Source organism: Protomyctophum parallelum, assembly GCF_964188405.1.
Source record: "Protomyctophum parallelum genome assembly, chromosome: 11".
In the NCBI taxonomy this organism is placed as follows: Eukaryota; Metazoa; Chordata; class Actinopteri; order Myctophiformes; family Myctophidae; genus Protomyctophum; species Protomyctophum parallelum.
Window position 1 is genome coordinate 14171493 of NC_139707.1, and position 16177 is coordinate 14187669.

General features: G+C 40.7%; 1 protein-coding gene across 6 annotated transcripts in view; it reads left to right on the forward strand.

Moving 5' to 3' along the window:
• The window catches only part of lrrfip1a (leucine rich repeat (in FLII) interacting protein 1a), a 54032-nt gene that overhangs the window by 35566 nt on the left and 2289 nt on the right, over window positions 1-16177 (forward strand). For 3 of the 6 annotated variants that reach the window (XM_083777093.1, XM_083777094.1, XM_083777095.1), the window contains 10 exons: window positions 71-169; window positions 911-934; window positions 1734-1859; window positions 2308-2379; window positions 3532-3702; window positions 4750-4842; window positions 5687-5779; window positions 5946-6038; window positions 7643-7754; window positions 9407-14635. In XM_083777093.1, the coding sequence (XP_083633219.1) occupies window positions 71-169; window positions 911-934; window positions 1734-1859; window positions 2308-2379; window positions 3532-3702; window positions 4750-4842; window positions 5687-5779; window positions 5946-6038; window positions 7643-7754; window positions 9407-12042 (3519 nt within the window). In that variant the 3' untranslated portion in view covers window positions 12043-14635. Of the gene's footprint in view, window positions 1-70; window positions 170-910; window positions 935-1733; window positions 1860-2307; window positions 2380-3531; window positions 3703-4749; window positions 4843-5686; window positions 5780-5945; window positions 6039-7642; window positions 7755-9406; window positions 14636-14686; window positions 14737-15334; window positions 15453-15705; window positions 15786-15908; window positions 16014-16177 lie in introns of those variants that run through there. The other 3 variants (XM_083777097.1, XM_083777098.1, XM_083777096.1) reach the window with 3 other exon arrangements.

Genomic DNA, 16177 nt, shown 5'->3' on the forward strand with positions numbered 1-16177 from the left:
AATGCTGTGTCAATTCTGACGCATACATCCCTATTCGCTGTTACATTGCACCCTCTGGTGTTGGTTGTAGGATGACAGCGGCTCTTTGGCCAGTTATCGGAGAAGCACAGCCACTGGCAGTGTCATGACCAGAGACCTTGACGATGTCACCATTCCTGACTTCCCAGATGTGAGTTGGTCCTGCCAACTGCAATGCACGGCATGACCCATGCTGATCTAACTGTGTTGAGCCAGTTGAGGCTGATGATGTTGTCGGATGGACTTTCAATAACCAAGCATGCAGCTGAATGAATTACATCATGAATATATTAAATTACTCTAATTATGTCAATACAATAATACAATTACACATTCAGTGCAAGAGAAGGGTGGTTTGTGCACGACAGAAGAGAAACCCAGTGTCTGAGCACGAGACAAAATGACCAACATCATCTTTTGATAGTGTATTTTGTTGTATGACTATGTGAAGTGATGAACAATTGCTGTGCTGTTCGTTTTTTTTATTTTTTATTGCAATTGTTGAAATATGAATTGCACACTAATCATATGCATGATGTGGCCTAATGAAACGATGTTTTTTTGGTTGGAGGTGGCTTTTGTTTGGATCGTGACTACAACGTGAAAATGTTTTCTTGAGTGAGGATGGGCTGCCAACAGTGAGACTTTCCCTTCTCGTGTGTGTGGCACGGTTGTGTTCCCGACAGGTCTGCAGAGGAGATCCAACCTATACTGGTTGTCCACATGCAGTCCAGGCATCAGTGGGCTTTTAGATGTTGTGGAGCTCATGAACAAGCTGAGCTCAAGCATCGTCTCCTCTTGCGTCTTCCTAATCTTAGTGGATACATTGGGGTCTGTGGCCCTTATGTCTGGTCTCTGTATTGTTCTGACCTTGTTTTCTTTCTCTCAACAGTCTGATGGGGATTATATTGAAAAGGTGAGTGGAGCTAATTCAAAACATTTTGAACTCGTTAGATCTCATGAAAAGGGTGCTTGTAGAGGCCTTTGATGACCTGATTATCGTGTGGAGAAAGACCTTGAACAATGAAAGTGCTCTTTTTCATTTCTGTTCAAAAGCAAACATGGGATTCTGTGGTTTTTTCTTTTTAATGAACTAAATGTCCTCTATGTGCACTATTCAAGGATGTGGCCTGCACACAATGATTAAACAAGCATTTCTCTTTGAACCTATAAAATGTGATTACACGTACAGTTCTATCAGTATGCAGTTATACCACACACATTTTTATAGCAATCAAAATCAAATCAAAAATATTTTTCTCTGGATACCTTGGATCATGACCAGTGTTTCCCCTATATGCATTATTGTGTGGCGGGCCACCACACAATCATAATCAACTCAGCCACCACAGTATGATTTTTAGTAGGCAACCGTGAATAGGCCAGAAAAAGCAAATAGCCGCAAAAGACTGAAATAGATCACAAATATTCTAGCTCTTCCCACACTATCAGCTTCTGGCTAGGGGAAACACTGATGACGCACATCTATATATAATCCCCAGCCATGTGTGGCCCACCATTTCATGTTATCTTCAAAATACACTTTTTGCTGCTACTCATACAAATTTTGTCCAAAACTCAGGAGTCATGATCACAATGTATCAGTCAGTCATCTTTTCTAGTTCTGGTATATTTAATTGCATTATTGTAGTGATTATCATGCTGAATGATGCATTATTGTAGCGTTGCTGTAAAGTCATGTTTGTCTCCCTCAGGGATCCAGAGCAGCTTCCGTCTTGACGGCAGGGACCCTCACTTCCTTAGGCGGGACTTCCTCCAGGAGAGGAAGTGTTGACACAGCCATTGATGCAGATGCAGAGACGTCCATACGAGAGATCAAGGTAAAACTAAGTAGTTGGTGTCCCCCAAGTATTGGATAACGAGGTGGATGATGACAATATAACCCCCCCCCCACAATTGCATTGTTAAAGTGGCCACGATAAGATGGAGCTCGTGCACTGTGACCAGAATGTGGCACTACCGTGGAAACAAGATTTTTATTAATCTTATATTTTGGGGCAAGCTGTCAGTCTGGGTTGGCCTGGGCTCATCCAAGCCCACCCGATCTGCCCTTGCTTCCACGTCAGAGACGCTTCACTTCTCGCTACTGTTATTCTTCACCTGCTCTGTCCTGCATTACTTTGTCACCAAGCTGTTGCAGTGCTGCTGTCTTTCTGTCTCTGTTCACTGCTGTGTGTTCATCCAGTGCTGCGGTCTTTCTGTCTCTGTTCACTGCTGTGTGTTCATCCTGTCACTATAGCCTCTGCTCACTGCTGTCTGTTCATATAGGAGATTCATGAGCTGAAGGATCAGATTCAGGATGTGGAAACCAAGTACATGCAGAACCTCAAAGAAGTCAAGGTACCAGGCTGAGGTTCTTGGTCCACTAACCAGTTGGTTTTCCTGTCCCCAACTTGCAATTGGTGTTGGGAACATTGCTGTACTAATTACTGGTCTTTGATAGATCACATTTTGATTAGTTTTGATACAATTATGAACTGTAGTCACTGACAAAAATGACCCCCCTGCCTCTCCATAAATTAATCGACATATGGATTAGCCCTCTGGAATAATTCCCTCTTAAATGTTTCCATAGAACAGTGTCTGGCTTTTAATCCATTCCTTGCATGTTGACAAAATATCAGACTGATTGTGTTACCCAAGCTCTCATTTAATGATTATATTGCGCCTGATATACTTACTTTCATAGATGACATAGTTAAGTGCCTTGCTTATCATAGGAGTGGCTCAACCTCCAACTCTCCTCTTTCCTTTAACCCTCATTTTGCTGCACATCAACCTGCCACGTTTAGTTTGTGAATGTTTTGCATGCTAGCAACCGTTTGGAAAACAACATAGAGTACAAGACATACAGTACAATAAAACCATAGACTGTAGAAAATATGGACAAAGCGTTCCCCGGGTCTAACATGGACGTAAAATGAAGCCTGTTATTCCTGCACTGTAAGTCGCCATCTTTCTAGATCCGTTTGGGCCCAGCTGGCCATTGGCTGGCTCCGTTTGGGCCCAGCTGGCCATTGGCTGCCCAGACAACGAGGCGGGACTTCCCCCCTTCTTCTCCGTTGGTTTCTATTTTGACTCGAGTGGGTGGGGACTCCCGATCATAGACTGTAACGGTAGCCACGCCCCTCAGAACATACGCAACTTTATGGTCATTTATTTTATAAATGGGACCATAATTTTCCAAAAAGAATATTATGACATTAGAAATGAGACTTTAAACTAGTGACTGGAAGCAGAAAGTATTCATGACCATGTTTATTAAGGTAATACAGTCTAGGTGAAGTTGGGCCCAAATACATGGACTTCTATGGGGCTATGGGTTTTTTTGGGTCCAGTGACAGCGCCACAACAGGCCATTATATGAACTTTCAGGAGTTTCAGGCTTCACAAAATATCTGTCTGACTAACCCCCTGAATAAAACACAGCAGGAAAAAAAACCTATAACCATTAAAACGGAAGACAAAAACAGTGTTTGTCGTTGGTCTCAGGATGCACTAGTGCAGGTGGATGAGAAGTATCGAAAGGCCATGGTGTCGAATGCTCAGCTGGACAATGAGAAGAACAACCTGATGTACCAGGTGGACACGCTGAAGGACTCACTCATGGAGCTGGAAGAGCTGCTGTCCGAGTCCCGGCGCGAATACGATGAGAAACTCAAGGTAGATTCAGAAGACATGTGATGAATGGGGTGGGTGGGTTCTCAATAAAAGACAAAAATAGACACAAAGCCCTGCTTTTTTACCCTCTAATCCAGTGGTTCTCAACCTTTTCAGGCTGTGAATTATAGGAGTTTAGGCATTACTGTATATATAGTTCAACTCGGTTCCACAGACAAAATAGCCGATCTACCGCTCGCAGTGTGAGGCCTTGTGAGCTTGTAGATCGTCTATTTTCACAATTGTTGCCTCTTTCTTATATTAACAACTTGACCAATGTTTGACTAGTTTTTATAGCATAGTTTGTTGATTACTTTTGATGCAGTAATGGTCTTAAAAGTCCTTAAATTATCACTTCACTGTCATCTGGGGACCCCCACAAATCATGTGGGGACCCCCCTGGGGGCCCCGACCCACAAGTTGAGAACCACGGCTCGGGTCCTGGGGGCTCAAAATGTAAAGTTTGACCTGAGGGTGTTATGATAAGAGAACAGGTCATGGGGTCTCCAAAATCAAATGAGTTCTTCCTCTTTGGAGCATATATGTTTCATGGTAATCTGCCCTTTACATTATGAGATATCTGTGGAAATGTGGAAATGTGTTCACCTAATGGTGGTGCTAGAGGAACATGTTAACTGTGTTGCTTATAAAAGGATAGTGCTGTAGGTGATTATAAAAAAACACTTTATCTTAACTTAAAGAGGAATGCCACTAATTCTCAACATTTTACTATGTCATTAATATACCATAGAGGAGTTGTGTGGAAATAATAATAAAAAGTCCCCCCATTCTGTGTTGCCTAGAACTGGAGGTCTGAAAAAAAATCAGTAACATTATGAAGTACATCTCAGTGACATCACAAAGATGTACCGGTACTTCATAATGTTACAGATCTTTTTTTCAGACCTCCACTTCTATAGGCAACACAGAATGGGGGGACTTTTTAGTAAAATGTTGAAAATGAGTGGTATAGTATTCCCCTTTAAAGATGTGAAATTATAAAACACCAGGGACAGTTCTTCATGTTCATGTCTTGTGTTCACTTCACAGGAGCATGAGAGAGAGAAACAAGCCCACAGCACACTCCAGTTCCAGTTCAACAAACTGCAAGATACACTAAATCAAAGTGAAGAAATGTTAAATGTGAGTACATCGTTTTCTGTGGCATCCCTTTAAAAGGTCCCAGGTGTGAACCTGAGCACCTGTAATAGACCGGGGGCAGTACAGTACAGATGAAAGCCCATAACCAAAGGTCAGGATAAAACGTTTTTTAAGGTAAAGCACACCAATGCAACTCATTGAGTTGCAAGATTGATTGATTGATTGATTGAAATATTTATTAACAGTTTGTAGAATTTACAGTACATTTTAAGCACAAACTCAATACGGAGTTGCATTGGCGTGGTTGACTTTAAAAACAGTTGTTTGGTACAACGTTATTCACAGTGGAACAACGCTATCGAAAGAGTTGTGCGACAAAGTATAAATGGATTTATTTTCCGATGACTTAAACCCTATACTTCGTTGACCAGGATCCCCCCGGGGTCTTTACTTGGAACCCTCCTTTTTTTCCCTCTACACCAATTTTCTTTGCAGAAAATAGCCAATCTACAAGCTCAATGCGTCACAAACAAATGACAACAAAGCGCACTGGAAGGCACTGGAGCAACTTCGACAGTTGAAGCCTTTTAAATGTTTACGGTGCAAGTAAAAGATGACAACGTTTCGATGTCAATACATCTTCAGCAGGCCAGAATGTGTCACATCGCAGCGTTTTGTGAGCTTGTATATCTGCTATTTTTCCAGAATGTTTGCTTATTATGACATGGTCGGAATTGGGTCGCTACTCGCTAGGGTTACAAATGCCACATGCAGGAGCACTCCTCACCTTTCTACCTGTGTGCATGCACCACCATTTCTTCTTTTGCTCTCTCTCTTTCTCTTTCTTCTTTTTCTCAACCTGTCCTGCATTTTCTATGCTGTTCAGGAGATCCGTCAGCTGAAGCTGAAGCAAGGCGGATTTACTAGTGAAATCAGTGACCTGCAGGAGACAGTGGAATGGAAGGATAAAAAAATTGGGGTATGCCCTGTCAACCCCTGAACCATTCATTTAGTGATTTGACTCAGGTTTTCACTTTTATATCATATAGCTTCTGCTTTGCATGAAACTTTAAGCTGCCTTTCATTTTCTTCATCCTTCTTTCATCCATATCCTCCTCCTCTGTCGTACATGACTGGATGTACAGGCCTTAGAACGACAGAAAGAATACACAGATACCATCCGAATTGAACGGGATGAGCTGAGAGATGAGGTGGTCCAGCTGAAAGATATTCTCAAGGTATTCAACATGTGTGGAAGATCATCGTCTGTGCTGTGGTATTGCGTTCCAACTGTGCATTGATTATTTTACTGTAATTGATTATGTTGCTTTGTCTTCAGACAGAACTCTGAATCCTTCAAAAATGTTCACGGTATTGGTACTGAATAAATTTTTCTAATGGTCCTTCCTCACCAAAAAGACTTGTTCAGACTACTTCAAACTGATACAGATTGTAACTGATTCAAAGTTGTACGATTTGTCACACGTTTGATTTGACCTCCCCCTCAATCCAACCCATTGATGCTGAGTTTTCCTGTAAAATAGCTTAAATATTCATAGTTGCGTGTTGCTTTAGTTTGGTCTCGTTTCACCAGTAGTCAGACCTGCAACATGACGAGCAGACTAGAGATCCACTCTAAAGTCGATTATTTACCCCCTCATAACTACCATACGGATATCGACGGCTCCCGGAGTCGGATCTCTGTCAACGGCAGGTGAATGTGTTAAGAACTTTTTCTTTAGGAAAAGATAGATGAGGAAAATTATATAAACAGACAGACTGGACAGCAATCGGAACACTGAACATTCAGTGAAGTGTTTGTAGTTGTCTCCACCAGGCCGAAGGCATGTGGGGAGAGTATGTTTTGCACTCCGTCCGTCCGTTTGTGTGTCCGTCCGTCCGTCCGTCCGTGTGTCCGTGAACAGCTAATCTCGGCCACCGTTAACCCGGTCGATGCCATATTTTGCACACACACTCCCTGGATGCCAACCATGAACCTCTGCCCCAAACTTTCCAGAACGACCTGTTATAGCGCCACCAGGAGGCCGCTTTGTGCAAAAGAAGTTTTTGCACAGTACACCTACAGATTTTGTCCAAACATCACGCAAATTGGTACACACACTCCCTGGATGCCAACGATGAACCTCTGCCCCAAACTTTCCAGAACGGCCTGTTATAGCGCCACCAGGAGGCCGCTTTGTGCAAAACAAGTTTTTGCACAGTACACCTACAGATTTTGTCCAAACATCACGCAAATTGGTACACAGTCTCTCTAGAGCCATTCAACCAAACCGGTCTTTCAGATTTCTCAGACTCCATCCTGATTGGTTAAGATTGGCTTCCAAAGTTCACAGGAGTGCTCAGTTTCAAACAAAATGCTGCAAATCATGAACACATCGCGTGATTTCCGTCAAATTGTGCACCCACATTCCCACTAGGCCCAGGACAAAATGCCACATGAACAATTTCAACTCAGCCTCAAGGTGGCGCTATAACTGGCCGAAAAGTGTTTTTACCTCTAACTGCACGGATCTGTGGATAACCTGGTGGAGACCTGTGCCCAGAAGGGCACTTTTTCTAGTTGGTTTTGTTTTTTTGTCCAGTTGTTTTGAGTGTTCAGCACTTTGAGTGTGTAATGGTCCTGGACCATTATGGAAACATATTTTTGTGTCATCCATTTGGGGTGTTTTTCACTCATTGTACTGCCGGTACCTTTAAACAGTATTCAATCAATCAAGAAACAAGCAGCAGCCATCTGCAGATAATATTAAGCAACATGAAAACACACCTGTACTAACTGGTACAGAGATGAAACCTATGTGTCTGCTCTTTTTTCATCCAGAAACATGGAATAGTGTTGGGACCTGATCTGAACATCAATGGAGGCGTTGAGGAGATCGATGGACAGCCGCAGGACTCACCGACGTCCCCTACAGAAGGGAACAGCGTGCTCGGTACAGAAACAAAATTATTGAAACGTTTTGTAAATTATTATCTTCACAGCATGCTTCTCTATCTCACAACAACACTAATTGTGCTGTACTATAGTAGTGTAAAGCTGTGTTACTAGTTATCTCTGACACTCTCAGAGTTACAATTGGGTAAATTAACATTTTACCCTATAATTGTGCTGCACTGTGGTTGGGCTGTGCTACTAGCTAACATCTTCAGACCTCGATTCTCTTGCATTGCACGTCCTGCATTCCTGCCTATGCTTTACTCTTTGAATTCTTCAAAATTGTCTTCATTATTAATACTAACTTATAGACTTGTTTTTCTCTTATAATTTCTAGTAATTTTCTTGCTTGAAATCATATATTTCAATTGCCTTTCAAATCAAATCACATATTGTGCACATACAGTTAGGGCTGTCACGATTACAAATTTAGGTTGACGATTAATTGTCACACAAATAATTGTGATTAACGATTTAATTCTGTTTTTGGCATTGGAAATCGGAACACCATGAAGAGAAATTACATTTTTGCTTGGCTTTTAGGCTTCGTAATAAAAAAAGTGCACAGGGCAGATATGACAAATAACTGAAATATGGCAATAAATGACTGGCATTTTTATTAATTTTATATTTAAAAAAGGTAAAACTAGCGGAAATAGCTGATCTTAGCTTGTCGATCTGCTATTTCTGCTGTTTTCATTATGACGATTATGAAAAAATAATTGTATTATTTATTATGTAATAATTGTGACAACCTTACATACAGTACCATGAAGATAAATAATTGTCTATACAATTTTACAATTTACAATTTAGGTATTTAGCAGACGCTCTTAATCCAGAGCGATTTATAGTAACTTGAGAGAACAAAAAAATTAAACATGGTAATACATCAAATACATAAAAATAGTCATCATGAATCATACGTAAGCTAAGAACAGTGGAATATCTATATAATGAACTATGCATATACACTATTGAGTGCTAAGGCTACATAAAGTGCTACGTTTAGTTGAGTTACATAAGTTGAGCCTGTAGGTCGTCGAGGCTAGGGCAAGTGCTACTGCAAGTGCTATGGGCCAAGATGGAGTCTGAAGAGGTGGGTTTTCAGACTACACAGAATACACTAAAGTCGATGTCTCAGATTGAATGGAAGAAAAAGAAATTGTCTGTGAATAGAAATATGTTTTGTTAATCAGTCAGACAAGCTACAGAATAACAGCTAGATGTAATACAATGGTACATTTCCCTCTAAAACTGTATATTTATTTATTTATTTATATATTTACATGCTTACAAAGAAATACATAGGATGTTTCAAGTTGACAGAGTCAGTGATACAGTACACTACAGACTACAGTATGAGATTTACATTCTGGCAAAGGGCCTGTCCCACTCCCTCTTCCTCTTCTTGTCTGTCATGGTGATTTTTTTTCCCCGATCAAGAACTTCAATTGGGTATTGGTTATTACTTTGTCTACTCTTTCCTGCTGCTGGATCAGTCATGACTGTTCAATTCCTTTCAAGCTTTCTTTTTTTCCTTTTTTACAATGTTGCTTACTGGCCAACATTAAAATGAAGAATTTTGACAAAACATCTCTCAGTTCCTTACGTTTTGGCCTTTTACCACTGCTTTTCATGATCTCTCAGGCAGAGGACAGGAGCCTCAGCTGGGAAGTAGTGGAGCAGAGAAGTTGGATTCACAACATCAAGAGACGTTTGAGGAACCTAAAGAGAGCCTGTTAAGCTCTACTGCACCCTGTAGTGTTGCTATTGTTTCTGGAGACAAAGTATCCAATGAAGAACAACCGATAAATGTATATTCAGTGAGGGATAGTGTGGAAGGAGGAACCCTTCTCAAGAAAGATGAGGACATTCCAATTACAGATGCGCAAAACACAGCAGATACAGTGTCTGAGGTTGTTGAGGTCATAGCCAGTACGGAGGAGAAGGATACATCTGCTGAAGTTAATGGAGTAGAAAGTACAGAGAAGGGAGATTTGGTAGACACTAGTGATACCGAGACGGAAGCTAAAACTGTTACTGTTGATGACTTAGAACCTCTAGTCAATGAAAGGATTAACAGCATCAGAGAGATGACTCAAAACGGTCTCGTAGAGACGGTTGAATTGAACATGAGTATAGACTCTAGTGCACGGCCTGGGGAAATGACAGAGAATACAATGAACGAGAACATACCTGATGATTCAGCCCCAGTCGTATTAATAGCAGAACCTCACGTCGAATCAGAGAGCGCAGAGGATGAGGGAGGGAACGAGGAACCAAAGGAACTCCCCGCTAACCCTCAGCCTCAGGGCACTGCAGCTGCAGGAAAGAAGAAGAGGAGGAAGAAGAAGAAGAAGAGGAAGAAGTCCTCCTCCCAGGAGGAGGACAAGCACAGTAAAGATACAAAGGAAAAAAGTATGCCAGAAAAGATAGAAAGCGTGAAACATAAGGGGAATGCAACAGAGAGTTCTCCTTTTGAAAGCCTGAATGAACCAGAGATGGAGCAACTTATGAATGAGCAGGACAGACAGGATGTAGATGCAGGGATATCTGTACCGAGTCCAGATAAAGAGTCTAGTGTCAGCACCACTAATCTTACTGGCCAATTGAAAGGTTCAATCAGTGCTGGTAACCAAAATGAAACATGTGTTTACAGTATAGAAAACTCCAAAGATGGAGCAGAATCTCCAGGTGAGACTGATGCCCTTAATGCTGAACTAGAAATGAATGATGGGTCAAAGGATGAGTCTGTGTCTGTTAATGAGGCTAATTCTGAACCTCCGACTGATAACCAGGTCAACAGAACTGACACCACAGACAGTACTGCTAACATTGAGGAAGAATTACATGATCCATGCAATTCTGAAACCAGTGTCCAATCTGAGGCTGTAAGCAACTCTGAAAGCAAGAAAAACAACTTGCATCTTCCATCCAAAACTAACATTTTATTTGACTGTGTCGAGTGTGTTGACAGTTTGCCTGATTCCAAAGTCCCTTTAGAATCAGACCAAACAACAACCGTGATGTCAGACACCAAAGACCAAACTGACATCCAGAGTTCTCTTGAGGGCGTTCTGGACATAATGGAAATAGTCAACAAAGAGGACGAACAAACATTGCAAATGGAGACAAAATCTTTCCCTTGCAATGATGGGAATGATGGGGATCATTCAATGTTAAGTCAAGAGGAGACCGGAAAGGATCCAGAACTAAATGTGGGATTGATGGAGCCTGAAAATGGTCCTCATGAATCATCTGAGAAAGGCTGTAATGTTTCTCTAGATAAACAGTGTGGTGCTGATGTAACAATCATGACTGAACATGTTGATCATGCCTCTGGTCCTACACGTTTGAGTATGCCAGTGTTTGTTGGTGAAACTGAGGCCAAAGTGACAGACTTAGACTTAGAAACAGTACAGGGGGACACCACAGACATATCACAGACATCAGATTTAGCCAAAGAAGCAGCCAAGACAGGTTCCTGTAGCCAAGACCCTGTAGAAGAGTATGACGAAGAGAGCGATGAATGTCTTACTTTTGACTTTGATGACCTTGATGCAGCTGAAAATGTGCCTTCAAAAAATCAAGTGGCTGAACCTGAAACGGATTTGGAAGTCACGCCAGTGGAGGTAAACCATGCTAACACAGAGCTAGGCCGAGGTGATGCCATCCCGTCACAGGAGGAGGTACAGCTGCCGGTCGCTAGCCCAGAGGAACCAGTGGAGAGTGACCAGGAGAAGCGTACGATCCATGACACACTAGACGAGGATCAGGAGAGTGTGTCTCAGGAGCATCAGTTGTCTTCTGACATAGAAACAGTCCTTGCTGAAAAGGGGGAAAACGAGAGTGAGGAAGAACACACAATCGAGGAAACAAGCGGAATAGATGAACAAAAACATGGTTCAGACGGACCGGATCATGATTTTGATGAACCGGTACATGCATCAGAGGATCCAGCAAATGGTTCAGGTGAACCGGTGCACAGTTCAGAGGAACCTGAAAATGGTTTAGAGGAACCAGTACATGGTTCAGAGAGAGGAAGTGGGAATGCTACTGAGCTGGGTGTTGTAGAAACCAACAGTGTCGAGGAAGGAAAAAAGGAAGGTGTCTTAGTTGAAAAAAAGGATGGAGTCAAGGTCATTGAGCAGGACCTGGAGTTTGTTCAAAATGCAGCGGGCCAAGCGATCAGCAAAAAAGAGTCTCCACCATCCGGAAAAGATTCCAGAAAGAACGCCAAGAAAGGCAAAAGCAAAGGAAAAGAGGACTGTAAGATGGCCTAGTAGTTTATAGACGACAAGGTTGCATCTGTAATCATCTGCTGTTTCTGGGCTCACACCATTATCAAATCTAGTCATGTGCAAAGTACTAATTTATAATAACTTAAAGGAGAATTCCATACTAAAAGGCTTTCTTACCTTTCTTTGTAGTTGTTACGTCCCCACCAAAGAGGTCCAGTTGTTATTTTTTATAATAACTTAAAGGAGAATTCCATACTAAAAGGCTTTCTTACCTTTCTTTGTAGTTGTTACGTCCCCACCAAAGAGGTCCAGTTGTTATTTTGTGCAAAAGCTCCTTATTGGCTATTTCCCCTTCCATAAGCCCTCAATGAAATGCATTGAATTGAATGGGATGTATGGGGTGTTGTGCTAATTCGCTTATTTCCATCGCTCAAAATTATAATTGTTTTGTATATATCCTCTCTTCATAATGTAAATAATAACCCAAGCGGCACACTTTACTACTTCTTTCGATGGAAATAAGCGAATTAGCACAACACCCCATACATCCCATTCAATTCAATGCAATTCATTTAGGGCTTATGGAAGGGGAAATAGCCAATAAGGAGCTTTTGCACAAAATAACACCTGGACCTCTTTGGTGGGGACGTAACAACTACAAAGAAAGGTAAGAAAGCCTTCTAGCATGGTATTCTCCTTTAACTCATTGCAGTCTCCATACTGTACCTATTACTGGGATTAAATTACCTTGAAATATGTCCTGGTTTTACAACAATAACTAATTATTGGACAGAGTAAAACAACTTAAGAATGTCACTGTATGACTTGTTGATAATATAACAAGTAGATAAAACTGCACTGGGCATGTAGTATGAAAGAACATATTTATTTGTTATGGAGGCACACACTGTTTGTAAAAGGTTATAATTTGTAACGTTCTCACTCTGCAAATGCCTTTCAAAAATGGCTGTTTCTAAATGGTTAAGAAGATTGTCCCTTAATGTATTTTTGTATAATATATATCTGATTCATACTTAATTTCTAGGCTGAATGGTTAGTTGATAATCCTGTGCACTTGATTATAGATTTTCATAATGTGTGTTACACGCTCTACCTATTATATTCTGGTTTGCAGTTATTGATATGCCAATCAAATAAAGCAAGTTTCATCTCTCTCAGCTATGGACTGAGAACACAAAACGGTTGTCTGTTGGATGTCAATGACAGCCTGCTGTTTGTTGCACATGTGGCTGCAATTAAAACTCAAAAGCACAGCTGTATGTCTTATTAAGTGTTAATCCATATCCAAATTGTGGATACAATGGTTATATTTACAACATTTGTTTAAGAATTATTCTAGATCCCAGAGTTAAGATCATTGTGCCCGTGGGGCGCGGTGGCGCAGTCGGTACTCACAGCTAGAGGGAGTGTAGCGCCCAGTATTACACTAGACAATAAGCACTGGGTGAAAAAAATGGGTGAAAGAAATCGTGGGATAAAAAATAATAAAAGATCATTGTGCCTTCATGGTTTACTGTAGTTATATCTGACCACATATACACATAGATTCTGATTCAACTTTACTGCAGAGGGGTGGCCATACACTGACTGGTAGTGTAAAAAAAATATCGATATGAATCGGTAATCGATTTGAACATTAACAATGCGACTACAATACATCGATGCACGTATGTCTGGACCAGTCAAAATAGCATCTGAATCTAGCATCAAATTAAAAATGAAAATAAAAGGTTTAATGTGTCAGATCGCACCAAATTCCACAAAATAGAAATTGAATCGAATTGTTCTGTATATAAAATATATCGTCTCTGAATCGTAGTCCATGCATGCGTATCGATACGTATTGAATCGTCTTGTAAGGGAGAGATGCACACCCCTAGTAGAGAGGCAATCTGAGAATCAGAAGGTCCCCGGTTAACCCCAACATCCCAGTGTCCCCAAACAACAGCCCTATGAGCACTGTATTGACAAAAATGCCCCAAAAGAGTGGGGACCTCCTTGCAATTTATACTATATATATTTTTTGTACAAGCTCCCAACATTTGTCTATTTCAAGAAGGAGTTAGAATAGAAAAAGGAAGAAAGGAAACTGAACAAGTCAATTAACAGAAAGGCACGGAGGGGGAAAAAACCCTGTATATATAAATATATAATGTTAAATTTACATACTGTAGGTGCATGATTCACATGGGCCTAGATGTTTACATGTCAGTCTGTCATTCATTATGTAGCATGAGTGTAACATTGGAAGCAGTGAGCCGTAGAACTGACCTGTTCTCCACAGTCTGCATGCTAACCTTCATACACTGCATCACATTACACCACAATCACCACCACCGCCACCACCCATGGATGCCTGCTCTGTTGCATGCCACCTACCACCCTGACCCAGACCCCTCCCTCCATCTCCTTGGCTCCTCCCATCCCCGGTAGGTTAACACCTATTATACACGGTAAAATCCTCAGTGTTCATTTAACTCTTGAGAGGATGCAATTGTAACAAAATGGAACAGTAAGGGTTATTTTGGTTACATTTATACCCTCTCAGAGTTACAAACTCTTGAGTTACAAATGGCTAAAATAAGGTGTGTGTGTGTGTGTGCACACAAAGTGAAACGGCTTCTTGGTTTCATTTCATGTGAACTGTTTCTGATTTATCTTCCAGAAATCCGTCTAAGGAAGCTGGTGGATGAGCGTGAAAAGATGATCGAACAGGTTGGTCAAATATTCATTCATTAGTATTAACAATGTTATACTGTAATTTACTCAGTTTTTAAGTGTACACTTAACAGTCTAAAAATGGAGTAATAATTGATAGATATGCTTCATTAATGTTTGACTGTGTTTCTATGCATACTATTTTGTGTATAAATATTCATAGACATTTTTAACATAATAATTATACAATATGCCAGCAGAGGGTGCTGTAACATAAAGCAGACCAACCAGATACTCCCACTCAACAACCCAGATATAATAAATCCGGCCAACGTTTAAAATCCAGTTCCAATATTCCCAATCAGAGCAATGACATGTACTGTATACGAATTTATTGGCTCATTGTTCTCTCAGCATAACCTGAATATACATGAATATATTTCTCATCCAAGCCTCTTGATGGATGAGCTGGTATATTCTTAGATTTTTGGTTTATTTTTGTACAAAAAACTAAACAAAAAAAGATAATTGGGAGAAGTAATAGAGTTTTTGTTATGGCTACTGCTATTATACACCGAATATATACAAAATGTGCACCTCCGGGATTTGATCTAGAGATATACAGTACATGATGTCAAGCGTGTTTTGTAAACAGGTAAAGAAACTGAAGGCCCAACTGGAGCAGAAAACGCAAAACGGCACCACAGGAGGGCTGAGTCCAGACGGAGAGCTCCTGGAGAACGGGACAGATCCAAACATGCTAGAAATACAGAGTAGGTTTTTTGGGGGCGTACGTGTGTGTGTGTTTTGTGTTAGAGTATGTGTTTGTGTGTGTTAGAGTATGTGTTTGTGTGTTAGACAGAGTATGTGTTTGTGTGTGTTAGAGTATGTGTTTGTGTGTTAGACAGAGTATGTGTTTGTGTGTGTTAGAGTATGTGTTTGTGTGTTAGACAGAGTATGTGTTTGTGTGTGTTAGAGTATGTGTTTGTGTTTATGTATTTCATTTACATAGTGTTTATATTATAGGAGACTCCAGCAGACAATTAAGTGAGCTGAAGTTCAAACTGGCCAAAGCAGAGCAAGAGGTCACAGCCTTGGAGCAGAATGTGAGTGAACAATGTAATAGTCTATAGGCCTACTGTATGTATACTGAATGTATATAATTTAGTTTTATTTTTTATATCATTTTGATTGTACCTTTTATTATTGATGTTTTTGTTGTTGTACAGGTGACTAGACTTGAGGGTCATGTGACACGCTATAAGGGTGCATCAGAGTGTGCAGAGAAAGTGGAGGATGAATTAAAAGCAGAGAAACGCAAGCTACAGAGAGAGGTACAAATATATACTATGTAAATGTAAAAAAAAAAGCACTCCTTGTTCTCATTGGTTAGCTGTCATATTGTACCGACTGTGGTTATAGCAGTTCAATGCAAGCTTATCAGCTTCTCATTTTTATCAGATCGTATACTAATCTTTTCACTAGATACTTTATTACT